We start from the raw sequence: 18884 nt of genomic DNA on the forward strand, positions 1-18884 counted from the left end.
TGAATAAAGGACGCCAATACTGCATCTGTAACACTCATATTCAAACAATAATAAAGACAAAACCAACAAACAACAACATACACATTACTTCCTGCAAAGAAAAACGAATAAAAACACAACAAAAGCGGATCACAAATTCAATGACAGTGGTGAAAATGGAGATACAATATGAAAAAAAGAAGGAAAACCCCCCCACAAGGCTACGCTCTTTTTCCCCTGAGAGCCACTGCACTCAAAATGACACTTCAGATGCATTATTGATTTTCGTTTGAAAATACATATTCTCTCTCTCCTCCCCTAACACTGTCTTCTCTTCTACTTTTTATTCTTGTTCTATTGTTTTGTATTGTATTTCTCTTTTTTGTCACAATAGATTTCTCTGTGTGAAATTCAGGCTGCTCTCCCCAGGCAGAGCGCATCACTACACTGAGAGCGCCACCCTTTTTTTTTTATTTTTTCCTGCGTGCAGTTTTATTTGTTTCTCCTATCAAAGTGGATTTTTCTACAGAGTTTTGCCAGGGACAACCCTTTTGTTGCTGTGGGTTCTTTTACATGCGCTAAGTGTATGCTGCACACAGGACCTCGGTTTATCGTCTCATCCGAATGACTCGTATCCAGACCACCACTCAAGGTCTAGTGGAGTGGGAGAAATTATTGGTGACTGTACTGTGATTCGAACCACTGCGCTCAGATTCTCTCGCTTCCTAGGCGGTCGTGTTACCTCTAGGCCACCACTCCACATATCCATCTGTATCCAAATGAAAATGATGCTTCAATCATTCAACCCCTCGAGTGCCTACTGGTGTGCAAAAAAAGCGCCCCAGGACAGATATTTCCATCTGCATTATTGCTGGAATTTTCCTCTTGCAAAATCGCCATATTCATGTGAAATTGCCACAACTGAACAGTGTGTTCATTTTCCTTTTCAGAAAAGCTTACATTATATGCAATTTCTTATAGCAGTTTGCACCCTTTTTTCTTTGCCCCACTTTGTAAGTGAGAGGGCAGTATGAAAAAACATATCTTAAAAATAACATTTTGCTTAATGTTCAGCCCAAGCTGAAAAAGATCTAGTATCATCTTGTCTTTGCAGTCTTGTCTCGTCCTATCTTGTCTTGTTCTGTCCCATCTTGTCCTGTCCTGCCTTGTCCTGCTTCGTCCTATGGTGTCCTGTCTTGACCTTTCCTGTCCAGTCCAATCTTGACCTGTCCTATCCAGTCCTATCTTGTCCTGTCTTGACCTGTCTTGTCCCATCTTGACTTGTACTGTCCTGTCCCGTTCCGTCTTGTCAAGTCCCCATTTCGCACTGCCCTGTCCAATGACCTGTCCTGTCCCGTTCCGTCTTGTCAAGTCCCCATATTGCACTGTCCTGTCCAATGACCTGTCCTGTCCCGTTCCGTCTTGTCAAGTCCCCATTTCACACTGTCCTGTCCAACAACCTGTCCTGTCCTGTCCTGTCCCGTCTTGTCAAGTCCCCATTTCGCACTGTCCTGTCCAACAACCTGTCCTGTCCTGTCCTGTCCCGTCCTGTCAAGTCCCCATCTCACCCTGTCCTGTCCAATGACCTGTCCAGTCCAGTCCTGCGCTGACCTTTTGCTCAAAGTTCTTCATGTCGGCAGTGCAGGCAGCGAGGAAGACGTCGCTGTTGATGAGGAACTTGAGGTTGGGCATGATGTCCACGATGAAGCGGGACGCCCCCTGCCCGCACTGCTCCATCTGCCGTGACACTTCCCCCAGCAGCCAGTGCAGAGACACCAGCTCTGGCTCCTCCTGTATGCCCACACAGCCACACACACACACACACACACACACACACAAACACACACACACAAACACACACACAGCAGGTCAGGTGTTGGGTTGGTGGTGGGCACAGTGTGTGTTGTGTTGTGTTGTATGTACACATCATCTTGCATGCACACACACACACACACACACACACACACACACACAAGAAGTTTATTTCCATTGCGCCTTTCATCAAAACTACAATAATGATCAAGGCAAATCACACGAGTAAAATATAACAATAAAAGAAACACTCTGACACAAAAATTACAAGCTAAGTTGTTGTAATGACTTTCCATAGTAGCTGCAATGCTGTCTCTCTTAATGATAACAATAAGAAGAATGAGAATGATGATGACGATGATGATGATGATGATAATAATAATAATAATGATGATGATGATGACGACGACAACAACAACAAGAACAATAATAATAATAATCATCATCATAATCATAAGAAGAAGAAGAAGAAGAGATGCTTATTTTCATAATCATTTATATAACTTTTCCAGGTAGTTGTTATGACTTTTTGTAGTAGCTGTAATGCTGCCTACACTGACAATAACAACAACAACAACAATAATAATAATTATTATTATCATCATCAACATTATAACTATTTTTATCATTATTGTTATTAGTTAGGAAATGACTCTCTCTCTCTCTTGCAAGCACACTCTTGCCTGCATGCACACACACACACACACAAACACATGCATTCTGTTGCTCTCTGGACTTGTGATGTAAGAATTAACCCTTGTTACCTCCTTGTTAATTGGCCCTTGCAGGTATTGCCAATAGAATGTCAAAGTGTGTGTGCATGTCTCTCTCTTTTCTCCTTCACTCTCTCACACATGAATTATTTCTCTCTACCTCACACACACCAAAGCACAGACACATACATATAACACACACAAAGTAGCAAAGTAATGAAGGTAAATGATATATGTCTCTTAACTTGTTTGCCTGTCTGTCTGTCACACTGTCTGTCTCTGTCTGTCCGTCTCCCTTTCATAAGCACACTCATGCTTGCATGCAAACACACACACACTCTCGACTTAGGGTGATGTAAGAATTAACCCCCCTTGTCAACAGACCCTTGCAGGTAATGAAAATAAAATGTCAAAGTGCCAAAGTGTCCCTCTCTCTCTCTCCCTCTCTCTCTCTCACTGACTCACTCATACACATGCATTTTTTCTCTCAGCTAAACACACACACACTCTCACACACACACAAATGTGCACGGACACACACACATGCACGCACGCACACACACACACACACACACACACACACTCTCTCTCTCTCTCTCTCTCACACACACACACACTCTCTCTCTCTCTCTCACACAAACTCTCTCTCTCACACACACACACACACTCTCTCTCTCTCACACACACTCTCTCTCTCTCTCACACACACACACTCTCTCTCTCTCTCTCACACACACACACTATTGATTACCTGAATCCATCTCTCAGAAACAGAAGAAAGAAGGTTAATTAAGACAGGAGACAGTAGAATGACCACACTCCCAGCTGACAGTCTTTCACCCCGTCACTTCTGAGCCTTGGTAGAAGAGAGATCAGCATGGCTTGACTTACATGTCACAATACTACTTTTTGTGTACTTTTTTTTTGTTAACAGAAGAAATGCAATCCCCCGAGGAAGAAGAACAGTGGACCCACATTGTCCAGGAGAAGGACAACTCTGATTTCAAACCCGGGCAGATGGAGTCCTATAGCCTCAGCAGGCAGTCCTTCCAAGAGAAGGAAAACTCCCAAGAGAAAACCTGGCCAACTGTAAACCATTACCAGAACAGGAGATCACCGAAGACGGCGCCACAGTGGCCTTTCGAAGGGGCGTGATCTAATCCAAACTGGCTGTGCACGCACTCTACGACACATGGCGACGTAAGCTCAGGCTTTCTCAGTAAAGTGACAGCCGCACACTGACCAACATACTTGCCAGCAGCAATTAAGAGGTCAACATAGAAGTGTCATCTCATCCATCTTCTCCCTCTCTCTAGCATTCCCTGAAAAAAAATCTATCGATTCCAGCATGACTCACTTCACCTCATTTTCAAAACAGCAAAGGAAAGAGAGAAAGAGAGGAATAATAAAGTATGCAGTTATGAAGTTAGTATCATGAAATAATGTTGCTCTGCTCATGTTTGTCTTTATTTCTTTATTTCCTTATATGGGTTTTGATTTTGTTTTTGTTTTTGACGTTCCCTCTCTTTTCTTCTTCCTTTGAGTGCCTCCCCCCACCCTCCACCGTCTTCATTTTTTTTGTTTTTTTTTGTTTTTGTTTTTTTTGCTGCCCCATCATCTGCACCGTTTCAGTGGCATTACTCCCACGCCGCTCATTTAGATTCCCCCATACACGGGTTCATCCGTCGCAGTTCCAGCGTCGGCAGTCCACAGGGAACCATCGATGTTAGGTCGCCAGGAGGCCACACACCAGAGGAGACCCTGCACTGCTGCTGAGTCACTTCGGTGGTGTTCAGTGGTGCCTGTTCTGATTTTACGTACTTAGGACACCACCTACTAAGCCCCCTACTAACGACAATAATGGCTTAGTCGCGGAGCCAGACTGAGTGAGCGTCCCTCCCAGAGTGGAGACCGCCACCACGTCCCTCAAACAACAGCCCCCCATGAATCCGCCGACACTGACGACATTGACATGACTCACCCCAAGCACAGAAGTGGAGGGGTATCGAAACTGAGGTCACCATGAGAGCAGGGCATGAAAGGCCACAGACTTTGAGACTATTTTGTTTTTTTTATATTGATGACGATGAAGGAGGAGGAGGAGGATGATGATGATGACGATGTTGCTATGGAGGTCCATTTTGGTTTGGGACTGCGTGACAAGGCTGTACTCTACGCTTCCTGTCATAATGATATCCTGGCGTTAACCAGGCCCGAGAGATACAGACACTTGCAGTGTTGGTCAGGTAATTAGAGCAACACACCCAAAGACGCATCCTTGAAGTGGATGACACTCGACTGTGTGGTCCCAGTCTCCCCATTTAAGCCCACAGCACACTCAACTCTGGGTAGGAGCTGGCCACGGGCCGAAAAACCCACCTCCGCTGGGATTCGAACCCGCGTCCTCCCAGCCGTCAGTCCGCGACGCTAACCACTTCGCCACGGCGGCTGGTCCGTCTTCAGTTTTGTCATGCTATATCATGTGCTGTAAAAGATATGAATAGAAAAAAATTGGATAATACAAAAATAAAATAAAAATAGGTGAATATTTTTTTTTGTTCTTTCTCCTCCACTTGCAGACAGCAACTCTGATGCAAACAAATTAAAAGAAAAACAAACAAACACACAAACTTTCACACAAATAACAAAGGAGATGAAAGATGGGAAAGCTTTTAACCTTTCAAACTTTCATAACGTTCTCCAGAGGCACACATTTTTCCTTTTTTTCTTCTTCTTTTTCTTTCTTATTTTTCATGTACATCTTGGCCAACATCCTTCAACCTATTCAAGCAGGTCATTCACCCACTTTCTCAAAGCAGTTCAGAATCACTGCAGTTTTTTTTTTTTTTTTTTAATTTATTTTGGTTTTTTTTAATGGAGCACAGTCTTCTATGCAACAAGTCTGAGAGGTGTGATTCCAAAGAAAAACTGCTTTATGTTTAAATAAGTGGCTGGTTTATTTGTTCTTCTTTTCTTTCTGTCTTTTTATTGATTGGGTTTTTCTTTTGTTCACTTATTCGATACCCTCCGCTCCCTCCCTCCCTCCCTCTCTCCATGACCCTTAACTCCCTCCCTGACCCTCCCCTCCCTCCCTGACCCTCCGCTCCCTCCCTGACCCTCCCTCCCTCCTCCTCCACTTGTGCTCCCTTGTCAGAGGCCAAGGATGCTGGCTTCTATTTTCAGTTCATATGTTTCCAAACACTGTAACAATGCCTGGAGCAACAGGCTTTTGCTTTCTGATTCTTCCAGTAGAACAGAACTCCCACCAACAGACTGCCAATGCCACAAGAAAACGCTGTGCTTTGAGCCAACAGGACAAACACTGCCGCAGAGAAGGTTGCATTGCATTAGTCCTGCAAGAGGGATGCCATGTTTAAAGGAAATATGTCATAGAAGGGTTGACACATTTTTCTTGCATCTGATGACAGAAATTCAAGACACTGGTTTGAAAGCATTTTGTAGTTTGACTCTTCTTTACCTGCACTGTAAGAGGATGCTGAAGTCATAGAAATGATTTTTTTGTTTTGTTCCGTGTGTGATAAAACATGAAGAAAGGAAATTTTATTATAAACGCACGCACATTCATCACAATTACACACACCCACACACACGTGCACACCCTTACACCCACACACACTCAAACACATCATGCCAACAGTGGATTCACTAAAGTGCAGGCAACCTCTTGCACTGTGCTACAGTCCATTCCTTCAGAATCAATAGCGTATGCATTGGCTTGATTGCAGTTCTGTTCTTCCTATTTGAAAAGCACCAGGAACAGAAATCGATACCAGTAAAAATATTCCATCAATAAGAAGATTCCCTGTGGACTGCCTGTGCTGAGACTGTGGCACACAAACCCAAGTGTGTCTGTGTATGAAGGACTCTGAATGTGCGGCATGGAAGTAATGCCACTGAAATGGTGCAGATTTTAGGGAAGAAAAAAGAAGATGATGAAGACGAAGAAGAAGAAATTACTACTGTGCACTAAATTCATAAAACTGAATGTGTGTGCAAACATGTGCAACACATACATATGTATTCACACATTCCTGTGAAAAATTTACACAGTTCATCCAGGTTGTAAAACATAATGAGTGCCCCATTTATTTGGAAGTTACACACATGTATAACAAAGCAAATACATTTATCTGCATGGTACCTATGTCCTGTACTTCAAATATATCTATATTTCACATTTATATCAAACAGCAGGTACTAAATCTGAATGATAGGTCCAAATATTTGTTACCAGTTTCACCCCACTGTCCAGCACTGTATGTTAAGCCACATTTGTCAAAAGAGGCTATCTGTGCAGTGAATTCTGTGTACATGTGTTGCTCATTCTCCCACTCACTCTCTTGTGTGAGTGTGAGTGTGAGCAAGTGTGTGTGTGTGTGTGTGTGTGTGTGTGTGTGTGTGTGTGTGTGTGTGTGTGTGTGTGTGTGTGTGTGTGTGCTTTTTTCTCTGTATCTCAATGATTTAGAGTTGTATTTGACTGAGCATAAGAGTCCATCTGTTGATCTTTTATTGAATGTTAACATTTCAGAGTTAGATAATTACATGCAATTATTTGTACTGTTGTATGCAGATGACACAATTTTACTTTCAGAGATGAAAGAAGGATTACAACAGTCCCTCAATGTTTTTCACAAATATTGTTTAAAATGGAAACTAGTGGTCAATGTAAAGAAACCTAAAGTGATGATATTTAATTCTACAAACAAGCTAAAGCCTGTTTTTTTCAGTTTGGTGATGCATGTTTGGATGTTGTCAATTCTTTTAAATATCTTGGCATCAAATTTAGTAGAAACGGAACTTTTTACAATGCTAAAAAAATGATTTATGAACAGGGCCAAAAAGCTATGTTATCGTCACTTCAGTCAGCCAGAAATCAAGATTTACCTTTACATATCATTCTGGACATGTACCAGTCTATGATTGTTCCTATTTTGTTGTATGGTGCAGAAATATGGGGTTATGAAACTGTAGATATACTTGAAAAATTAGAATTGAAAATTTTGAAACGCTTGTTCAAAATGAACAGAAATACTATGACCCAAATTGTTTATGGAGAAACTGGTATTTATCCAATTAGTGTGTTAGTGAAAATGAGATTAGTTTGATTTTGGACCAGCTTAGTGATATCAAACACAGAAAAATATTCTGGGAAAATATATTTGATATTACTTGACTTATATCGAAATGGTATTTATTCTTCAAAATGGATGAGTTGTATCAGACAAATTTTAACAGAAGCAGGGTATGACTGTGTTTGGGATGCTCAATTATTCTTGGAGAGGGAATCTTCCTGCAAGAATGTCAACATTGCTTTGAGAGATAGTTTTCAAAATCTATGGAGACATGCTCTAGAGGTGAGTAGTAAATGTTTGTTTTATCGAAATTTCAAAAGTGGATTTGGTGGAGAAAAATATATAAGTCAAATGCCTGATAATTATGTTATCAGCTTCTTCAGATTTCGCAGTAGTAATCATAAGCTGGAAATAGAAACAGGGAGACACAAAGGCATACCACGAGAGTTACGGATTTGTAAGGTTTGTAACATGTCTGTGATTGGTGATGAGTTTCATTTTATAAAGGAATGTCCCAATTATGATCAGTTACGGAATAGATATGTTCCTAAAAAATATGTCTCCAAAATCGGTTTTTAATTTTTGTAATATGCTCAAACGAGGCAAAAAAGTCATTTTAGCTGTAAGTAAGATGATTAGATTTGCAAATGTTGCCTAGCTATACTTTTGGAGTTAAAAGACATTTCGTCATTTGTATTTTCTCAACTTTTATGTGACATTGTTGTGTATTTGGAAATGTTTGTTCTGGGCATGAAAAGATTATTTTGCAGTAATCCTCCATACTCCAGTATGAGTGAAAGGATAATTAAAACTTGAAACTTGAAACTTGTGTGTGTGTGTGTGTGTGTGTGTGTGTGTGTGTGTGTGTGTGTGTGTGTGTGTGTGTGTGTGAGGAGGTGTCCCTCTCTCCCATCCCTCCCAACTGTCTCCATCCCTCTCTCACTTAATGAAGTGCATGATCTAATTTTAGTTGATATTAATTTTCGCTCGACTGTCATATTTCTGTTCTGTCATATTTCCTTCAATAGTCAATTTTTGTTATCATCTTAAATTCTAAAAAAAACAAAAACAAAAAAAACCCAACCCAACAGCTACAGCTTTCTCAACAGTACCTGAAAGCAAACATGATGTCTAGCAGTGGCACTCAATTCATCCCCCCACCCCCACCCCCCTCACCCCACAACAATGACTGGAAGACTCAGGAGGAGAGTGACAGAAAATGCCTGGCACTCATGTGTGACACTGTCGCAATGCCCCTTCCAGAGCAACGCAGCCTGTCGGGACTGAGACAGACAGAGAGAGGTGGGAGGACACTGAGAAAGAGAGGGAGAGACAGAGAGAGAAAATGTGAGAGGAAGAGATAGAGGAAGACAGAGAGAGGGGTGGTGAAGAGAAAGTGAGGGGGGGGGGAGGGGAGGGGGGAGAGAAAGAAAGGAAGACAGGAAGACACAGAGAGAGAAGAGAGAGAGAGGAAGCAAGAGAGAGGAAGATAGACAGGAAGAGAGAGAAGAGAGAGACAGGGAGAGAGAGAGAGAGAGGAAGAGACAGAGACAGAGCAAAAGACACAGAGAGGAAGAGAGAGAAAGAATGAGAGAGAATGAGAGAGGGAAAGACATGTGCGACAGAGGGAGACAGAAGAGACATACAGACAGCCAACAACACACAGAGAAAAACACAGAGAGAAGGAAGAGGAAACAAAGACAAAGAGAGAAATGGAGAACAGACAGACAGACTGACAAAGAGAGAAATGGAGAACAGACAGACAGACTGACAAAGAGAGAAATGGAGAACATACACACAGACAGACTGACAAAGAGAGAAATGGAGAACATACACACAGACAGACTTAGACAGAGTCAGAGAGTGAGAAAAAGAGATCGAGAGTGAGCTAGGACCCACACAGAGAGAGGTAGAGAGGGAGGGAGAGAGAGGGGAAGGGGGGGAGGGGGTGTGAGAATGTGAGAGAGAGAAGAAGAGAGAGAGAGTGGGAGAGAGAGGGTGGAAGAGAGAGAACGAAAGTGTGCGTGTGTGTGTGTGTGTGTGTGTGTGTGTGTGTGTGTGAGAGAGAGAGAGAGAGGCAGACAGATAGAAAGAGACAGCACAGACGGAGAACCGGAAACAAAGACAGACTGAGAGAGAGAGAGAGAGAGAGAGAGAGAGAGAGAGAGAGAGAGAGAGAGAGAGAGGCAGACAAATAGAAAGAGACAGCACAGACGGAGAACCGGAAACAGACAGGCTGCAGTCAGCCAGAGAAACAGAAAGAAGACAAACACACACACACACTCCAATGGGAAGACACTGAGACAGATCAATACAGCCCTCTCTCCACACACACACACAGGGACAAAGACAACATTCTGTCTTCAAGGAACCAAAACATCTCACTACTATCTGATTGCCCAGTTAGGTTAGAGCACTGGACCTACAATCCTAGGGCCCTGGGTTTGAATCTGAAGTCGTGCATCTGCTGCATGGGTTAAGGGTAGAGATTTTTTTCTGCGAACTCTAAGTCAACATATGTACAGACCTACCTAGTGCCTGAATTTTTCGTTTGCATATACATATATATACATGCGATGCATCAAGCAGAAACATTTAATAAAAGATCCCAGTAATCCAAATCAGTGTTTTGTGTGTTGTGGAAACATGAAAATACCCAGCATGCAGCATGCATGTCCCTGAAAACAGAGTATGGCTGCCTGAATGTCAGTGTGAAAACAGCCATACACGTAAAGCCCACTCACAGATATACGTGGACACAGAAATTGCAGTCCATAAACAGATGAAAAAAAAAAGATTCAGTTTTAGATTCAAGGATGTGTCAAAGAGTGTGTACTGATGTGTGTGCGTATGCTACACCACATCTGCTCTGAAAAAAAAAAGCCGAAAAAAAGAAGCATATGCCTAAGCCCAACATGCTGGTCACGCCTTGCGAGCCTACCCCAAGTTTGAATAAAACATTAACATAAAATGAAATATAAATAATATAATGCATGACCAGGAAGGTGTGTCATGTGGAAGGAGAATTACACGTGCATGCTTCACTTGTGATTAGATGTCTTGTAACCTGAGTATTTGGAAACTGATGTTGAGAATGCAGTACGACTGTAAGAGGAGAAATGGCCAGGCTTCCGGGCAGTAAAGAGACAGAAAGAGATGAATATGCCTTCCTGCATCTGTTAGTGTGAATGTGAGAGAAGAAAGAGAAAGAACCTGAGCAACACACCAACAGCAACACCACGTAAACAAAATGAACAATAAAGTAAATGCATCAAAATATAACACAGAAAAGATGCCCAGAAGACAAATGGTTCAAATACAAAAAAAAAAAAAAGAAAAAAAAAGAAAAAAAGGCCACGTTCAGCACACACATGCTAGCATTCTCACACAAGCATGCAAATGCACACACACACACACACACACACACGCACACACACACACTCTCCAGAATCCCTCCCTTCCTTCCTCCCTCGGGAAAGGTTTGTAGGAAATGGGAGAAAATCCCTGTGCTGTGCTAACAGTTCACAGATAATTATCGATGCCTCTCTTTCAGTGCACCATCTGCTGCTGCTGTGGGGCAGTTTCAACACCGGCTTTGTAATGAGCTGCCCTTTGTCAATTTCCAACCTGACTGCCAGTATATATATATATTTGTGTGTGTGCATGTGTGTGCGTGTGTGCGCGCACGTGTGTGCGTGCTTGTGCTTGCGCTTCACTTGCTTTCTTCATTGACTGGAAAAAAAAGAAGTTTGTTTTCCCATTTTTTCTGTGTCTCTTTTTGGGTTTTGTTTTCTGCATGTCCTAGGGGGCAAGAGACTGACTGCCAGTATATATATTTGTGTGTGTGTGTGTGTGTATGTGTGTGTGTGTGTGTGTGTGCAGGTGCGATTGTGCACGCTTGTGTTTCACATGCCTTATTCATTGGCTGAAAAAAAAAAAAGAAGAAGTTTGTTTCCCCATTTTTTTCTGTGCCTCTTTTTGGGTTTTGTTTTCCACATGTCCCAAGGGGCATAAATACATATAACCAGTTCTGGCTTAGAGCCAAGAATAGAGACAAAAAGACAGAATTCTTCAGAATGGAGACAGACAGCCTGAGCCATGAAGATGAAGCCATAAGGATTTCATGTAATCAAGAACAGAACTAAATCAATGGGTGCAAACAAACATTGTATTGTATTGTATTGCATTGCATTGTATTGTATTGTATTATACTGTACTGTTCTGTACTGTATGGTAATGCACTGCACCATGTTGGGTTGTTTTGTATTCCTTTTTTGTCACAGTCTTGCACTGTATTGAACTGTATGGTAATGCACTGCACCATGTTGGGTTGTTTTGTATTCCTTTTTTGTCACAGTCTTGCACTGTATTGTACTGTATGGTAATGCACTGCACCATGTTGGGTTGTTTTGTATTCCTTTTTGTCACAGTCTTGCACTGTATTGTACTGTATGGTAATGCACTGCACCATGTTGGGTTGTTTTGTATTCCTTTTTTGTCACAGTCTTGCACTGTATTGAACTGTATGGTAATGCACTGCACCATGTTGGGTTGTTTTGTATTCCTTTTTTGTCACAGTCTTGCACTGTATTGAACTGTATGGTAATGCACTGCACCATGTTGGGTTGTTTTGTATTCCTTTTTTGTCACAGTCTTGCACTGTATTGAACTGTATGGTAATGCACTGCACCATGTTGGGTTGTTTTGTATTCCTTTTTGTCACAGTCTTGCACTGTATTGAACTGTATGGTAATGCACTGCACCATGTTGGGTTGTTTTGTATTCCTTTTTTGTCACAGTCTTGCACTGTATTGAACTGTATGGTAATGCACTGCACCATGTTGGGTTGTTCTGTATTCCTTTTTGTCACAGTCTTGCACTGTATTGTACTGTATGGTAATGCACTGCACCATGTTGGGTTGTTTTGTATTCCTTTTTTGTCACAGTCTTGCACTGTATTGTACTGTATGGTAATGCACTGCACCATGTTGGGTTGTTTTGTATTCCTTTTTGTCACAGTCTTGCACTGTATTGAACTGTATGGTAATGCACTGCACCATGTTGGGTTGTTTTGTATTCCTTTTTGTCACAGTCTTGCACTGTATTGAACTGTATGGTAATGCACTGCACCATGTTGGGTTGTTTTGTATTCCTTTTTGTCACAGTCTTGCACTGTATTGAACTGTATGGTAATGCACTGCACCATGTTGGGTTGTTTTGTATTCCTTTTTGTCACAGTCTTGCACTGTATTGTATTGTATTGCATTGCATTGTATCACTTTTTATCAAATCAAATTTCTCTGTGTGAAATTCAGACTGCTTTCCTTGGAAAGAATGTGTTGCCACATTGCAGAGCCACACTTTTTTTTTCTTTTTCTTTTTCTGTCTGCAACTATTGTGCAAGTATATTTGTTAAATCTTCTTCTTCTCCTTTGTTCGTGGGCTGAAACTCCAACGTTCACTCGTATGTACACGAGTGGGCTTTTACGTGTATGACCGTTTTTACCCAGCCATGTAGTCAGCCATACTCTGTGGGTGTTTTATCATCAAAACAGATTATTCTACATATTTTTGCCAGGGACAACCCTTTTGTTGCCATGGGTTCTTTTACATGCACTAAGTGCATGTTGCACACAGGAGCTCAGTTTCTGTCTCATCTGAAAGACCAGTACCCAGGCCACCACTTAAGGCCTAGTGAAGGGGGAGAGTGAGAATCCAGGTCTGTAAATGGAACTCAAAGCCACAGACACTCACTTCCTAATGCAGAACTGAATCTACAGGAACAAACAAAAACAAAACAACAACAACAATCGCACAGCATAGAATGACAGAATACCTGGTGGTTAACCCCTTGCTTGTTGTCGACCAGCGTGCTCATCAGTGATGGGCTGTTACCTCACTGCACTAAGACATGGCTTACAGATCAGGATGTTCATCATCACTCCGTATCTGGACTACTTACTCTTTGGACTGAATTATACTTGTTTAGCAAAACCCATTACATCATTGAAAAGTGCACAAAAATTAGTGATAGCACTTCAAACTCATGCCACTGAAAAACAGACAAACAACAACAACAAAAAAACAACAACAAAAAAAACAAAAAACAGAGAGGGTAGGGAGGGGCAACTCTGGAAAGAGGCAGGATTTAAAGGCTGGCCTGAAAGAGCTGAGTGCTGCGGGTTGATAAAGCAAAAGAGGTAGACCATTCCAACTGCAATGTCCAGAGACACAGAAAGAGTGGCGGCCGACTGTGGAGTGTTTGAATCTGGGAACACACACACACACACACACACACACACACACTTCTCTGTGACACAGACACTGACCTTGATGACATCCTGGGGGTCAAAGGAGGCGCCCACACGGTCGTTCTCTGGCACCTTCTTCAGCAGGTGGTTGAGCAGCAGCTTCTCCACATTGATGAAGGTGAAGCCGTACGTCTCCACCAACTCACTCACCAGTCGACCCTTCCGTGATCCGGGTCCCCCTGCATCACATGACACACACTGTATGGCACTCCGTCATATTCCTTCTTTCATAAGGCTCAACACTCAGTCATTGTCCTTTTTTCATAAGGCTCAACACTCAGTCATTTTCCTTCTTTCATAAAGCTCAACACTCAGTCATTTTCCTTCTTTCATAAGGCTCAACACTCAGTCATTGTCCTTCTTTCATAAAGCTCAACACTCGGTCATTTTCCTTCTTTCATAAAGCTCAACACTTAGTCATTTTCCTTCTTTCATAAAGCTCAACACTCAGTCATTTTCCTTCTTTCATAAGGCTCAACACTCAGTCATTTTCCTTCTTTCATAAAGCTCAACACTCAGTCATTGTCTTTCTTTCATAAGGCTCAACACTCAGTCATTTTCCTTCTTTCATAAAGCTCAACACTCAGTCATTTTCCTTCTTTCATAAGGCTCAACACTCAGTCATTTTCCTTCTTTCATAAAGCTCAACACTCAGTCATTTTCCTTCTTTCATAAGGCTCAACACTCAGTCATTTTCCTTCTTTCATAAGGCTCAACACTCAGTCATTTTCCTTCTTTCATAAGGCTCAACACTCAGTCATTTTCCTTCTTTCATAAAGCTCAACACTCAGTCATTTTCCTTCTTTCATAAGGCTCAACACTCAGTCATTTTCCTTCTTTCATAAAGCTCAACACTCAGTCATTTTCCTTCTTTCATAAGGCTCAACACTCAGTCATTTTCCTTCTTTCATAAAGCTCAACACTCAGTCATTTTCCTTCTTTCATAAGGCTCAACACAGTCATTTTCCTTCTTTCATAAAGCTCAACACTCAGTCATTTTCCTTCTTTCATAAGGCTCAACACTCAGTCATTTTCCTTCTTTCATAAGGCTCAACACTCAGTCATTTTCCTTCTTTCATAAGGCTCAACACTCAGTCATTTTCCTTCTTTCATAAGGCTCAACACTCAGTCATTTTCCTTCTTTCATAAGTCTCAACACTCCACCTATATCACAGATTGACACAGACTTATAGGTGGGCCAACAGCAAAGTCAGGGCTGAATGATCAATGGTTTCTCCACTGCTATGGGAAATCATTTTCTGATTAGTCTTTCGTGATTAGGACTAAGACTCTCAAACTAGGAGGCAAGCCTCTTTGTGCAACAGCTTTGGGGGCTAGCTGGCCTTTTGGGGACCATCCCCAACACCGACTGTCCTAAAGCCCTCTGAACCAATAGAGTGGGAATGTAACCTGGGGAAGACACTCTCCACTATCATCAAATTCTATCTCGGGATGGCAGTTGCCTCCTCTGCTGTTCTGGTGGTCATAATGAGATACGACTATCATAACCTATTTCATTATGCATGTATTTGGTCTGCCAGTGGTGGACAGCATCTCTTTGGAGAACCAAGTGAAGGCTACAATATGCAACAGGGAATGAAACTGAAGTCATATATCAGGCATACAGATGGCTCTCCCACTCACAGATAATTTAATTGTACCCTGAATGCAGTCTTTGAATCCCTTATATTGTCCTCCAACTTTACGTTAATTCCCTTCATCATTTATCTTTCTTTTTTAATGGTGCTCTGATAATGCATCTTTGCAAAGTTATTTTCAAATAACGGAAGGGTTGTTAAGTTGTTAACTGCATTTGTAACGCCTTCCATTACTTTGTTGTCTGGTCTATATCTATCATTGTATGTGTATAAAAACAGTGATGAAAGAGTAAGGTCATGATTCAATTATGTCGGATTGTATAATATTGTGCTGCACTGCAGTGTATTGCATCATTTTATGCTAAATTTTATGCAAGTTATTCATGTGGACTTATTCACGTGTCTCTTCTATGGGACAGCAAAGACACCCCAAACCCCCCTACTCCCCATCATCCCCAAACTTGTCTTTTTCAAGTGGCCTTTTTTTGATTTTGCCATTACTGTTACTATTAATAGTATCAAACAATTACTGTTGTTTTTGCTATTGTTGATGTTGGTCAGCTGTGGTGGTTTGGTTCAAGAACAGTTGTTTTTCTCACGTTCACTTGTATACACACTTATGTAAGAGTGGTTATGTGCACGACCGTATTTACCCAAGTCATGCAGGCAGCCATACTCTCTTTTTGGGAGCAAAACGATCCTGTGCCTTCACTTCACTGCAGGTAATTCCGGCACCAGAGTAGAAGCACTAGGAAAGCCCTGACAACAACTCACAGGGTAATCACATGGCCACCCTGACCTCCCTACCTTTCCCACAGGGAGCTTTAAACAACAAGGCAGCTGGAACCCTCCAAGCACAGACCACTGCTGTAGCAGCCCATTTGTACCACTGTTCGTTTTTACCCTGGGGTCAACTTCAACTGGTCAGATCTTACCCCCCTCCCATCCCCCCTATCTGGATTTTACCCCTCTCACCTTGTTATGAATATATGGGGGTTAGTCTAGCCTAGTTTGAAATTACCTCTGGGTGCAAATTTGACCTAGTTTGAATCAATACAGTCTCTTAAAGTAGGACTACCCCCCCCCCCACCCCCCTCACCCTTCAAGCTTTCTTCTGTTAATTTGTAATGAAAAGTAGGGGGATGGTGGGTAGGGTGGGGCTTTAAAAAGGAGAGTCCAAAACTATCCTCTTCCTTTTTTCAATAGTTTGATTAAACCAGCAAAAAGAGGGTAATTTCAAACTAGGGAGATCAATATTGAATCACCATTAATGATCCTTGGGGTCGTTCAAACACGGGAGATACTCAGATAGTTTGAGGCTGTTGCACTGTTTGCCTCACTCCCCTGGCTCCCCCACTCTCTCTCCATGCACCAGTATGTATGTATTTATATTCATGTATTCATGTGTATAACTATGCATGCATGTATGCACACATCATGTGTTCAACTATTAATTATGTGTATATGTTCATGCACATGCACAAAAAAACCAAAAACAAAAACAAAAAAGTATGTAGGTGCACTCTATGTGTTAGTATTTGCATGTTATTGTTATGTGGATTTATTTCTTTTTGTCATTTTTTTTCTTTATCCTAAGGGCCGGATATAAAAGAAAAAAAAGAAGAAAATTTTCCTTATTACACTTCCCTTATTCAATAAAATTTGTTCATTCATTCATTCACTATATATATATATATATATATATATATATATATATATATATATATATATATATCTTCACTGACTCTCTTTCACAGTCTCATTCTTACTCTCTGTTCCTTCCTCCTCTCCATATCTCTTTCTCTGTGTGTGCACATCCCAGCAGAAATGCTAGCAGCCCAATTTGGCAATGCAGTGCAGTGACATGAGATCAATAGCAAAGTGCCACACACTGGCCTCTGGCGTTACGGCCACAGCAGCAGCACTGAGAAGACACAGCTAGCATTCACACTGGACTCGGCCATCAGCAGCGCTGGTTCAGAAAATAAACTGAAAGCATTATGAATCTAAACTTGACGCTTCTCTCAGCCTCTCTCGCCTCGACTCGTGTTATTCTCTCTCTCTTGTCTGATTCACCTGTTTCATCCACTCATTCTCTACAGAGCAGAAGAAAAAAAATCTGCTGTTCAACTCAGAAAGAAAAGTTCTGAGCACATCACTCTCCTCTTGCAGTCTCTCCATCGGCTACCTCCCCTGCCTCACACACAATTAAGTACAAGATTTGCACTCTCTGTCATAAATGTGGAAACAAATTCACCCCTTCCTATCAATGTGATTGCCTTCACCCCATCTCGTTGCTGTCAAATATCAGCTTCAGATCCATTCCCTCTTTCCCTGTCTCTGGACCCTCTGTTGAAAAGGATCTTCCTCTTTAGCTTCACCAAAATGCTGCACTCAGCTTTTATTAGTCTGGCCTTAAAACCTCTTGCTTCACCAAAACCCTGCATTAATCTCTTACTAGTCTGGCCTTAAAACCTCTTGCTTCACCAAAACCCTGCATTAATCTCATACTAGTCTGGCCTTAAAGCCTATTGCTTCACCAAAACCCTGCATTAATCTCTTACTAGTCTGGCCTTAAAACCTATTGCTTCACCAAAACCCTGCATTAATCTCATACTAGTCTGGCCTTAAAGCCTCTTGCTTCACCAAAACCCTGCATTAATCTCTTACTAGTCTGGCCTTAAAGCCTATTGCTTCACCAAAACCCTGCATTAATCTCTTACTAGTCTGGCCTTAAAGCCTATTGCTTTGCCAAAACTCTACACTTAGCTCTTTTAAATCTGACCTTAAAACTTATTGCTTCACCCAAACCCTGCATTCAGCTCTGAGTGGTCTGGAGTGATGGCCTAGAGGTAATGCGTCCGCCTAGGAAGCGAGAGAATTTGAGCACACTGGTTCGAATCACGGCTCAGCCGCCGATATTTTCTCCCCTTCCACTTGACCTTGAGTGGTGGTCTGGACGCTAGTCATTCAGATGAGACGATAAACCGAGGTCCTGTGTGCAGCATGCACTTTGCACACGTAAAAGAACCCACTGCAACAAAAGGGTTGTTCCTGGCAAAATTCTGTAGAAAAATCCACTTTGATAGGAAAAACAAATAAAACTGCATGCTGGAAAAAATACAATAAAAATGGGTGGCGTTGTAGTGTAGCAACGCGCTCTCCCTGGGGAGAGCAGCCTGAATTTCACACAGAGAAATCTGTTGTGATAAAAAGAAATACAAATACAAATAAAACCAATTTCTTCGCCAAAACCCTGCACTCAGCTCTTACTAATCTGGCCTTAAAATTTATTGCTTCGCCAAAACCCTGCACTCAGCTCTTACTAATCTGGCCTTAAAATTTATTGCTTCGCCAAAACCCTGCACTCAGCTCTTA

General features: G+C 41.8%; 1 protein-coding gene across 1 annotated transcript in view; it reads right to left on the minus strand.

The window, feature by feature from the left end:
* LOC143286307 (uncharacterized) overlaps positions 1-18884 on the minus strand; it is a 35347-nt gene that overhangs the window by 7505 nt on the left and 8958 nt on the right. Inside the window, exons 2-3 of the mRNA XM_076593845.1 lie at positions 13927-14087; positions 1591-1770 (exon numbers count right to left, since the gene is read on the minus strand). Coding sequence (XP_076449960.1) covers positions 1591-1770; positions 13927-14087 — 341 coding nt within the window. The remainder of the gene's footprint in view (positions 1-1590; positions 1771-13926; positions 14088-18884) is intronic.

Source organism: Babylonia areolata, chromosome 10 (assembly GCF_041734735.1).
Source record: "Babylonia areolata isolate BAREFJ2019XMU chromosome 10, ASM4173473v1, whole genome shotgun sequence".
Classification (NCBI taxonomy): domain Eukaryota; kingdom Metazoa; phylum Mollusca; class Gastropoda; order Neogastropoda; family Buccinidae; genus Babylonia; species Babylonia areolata.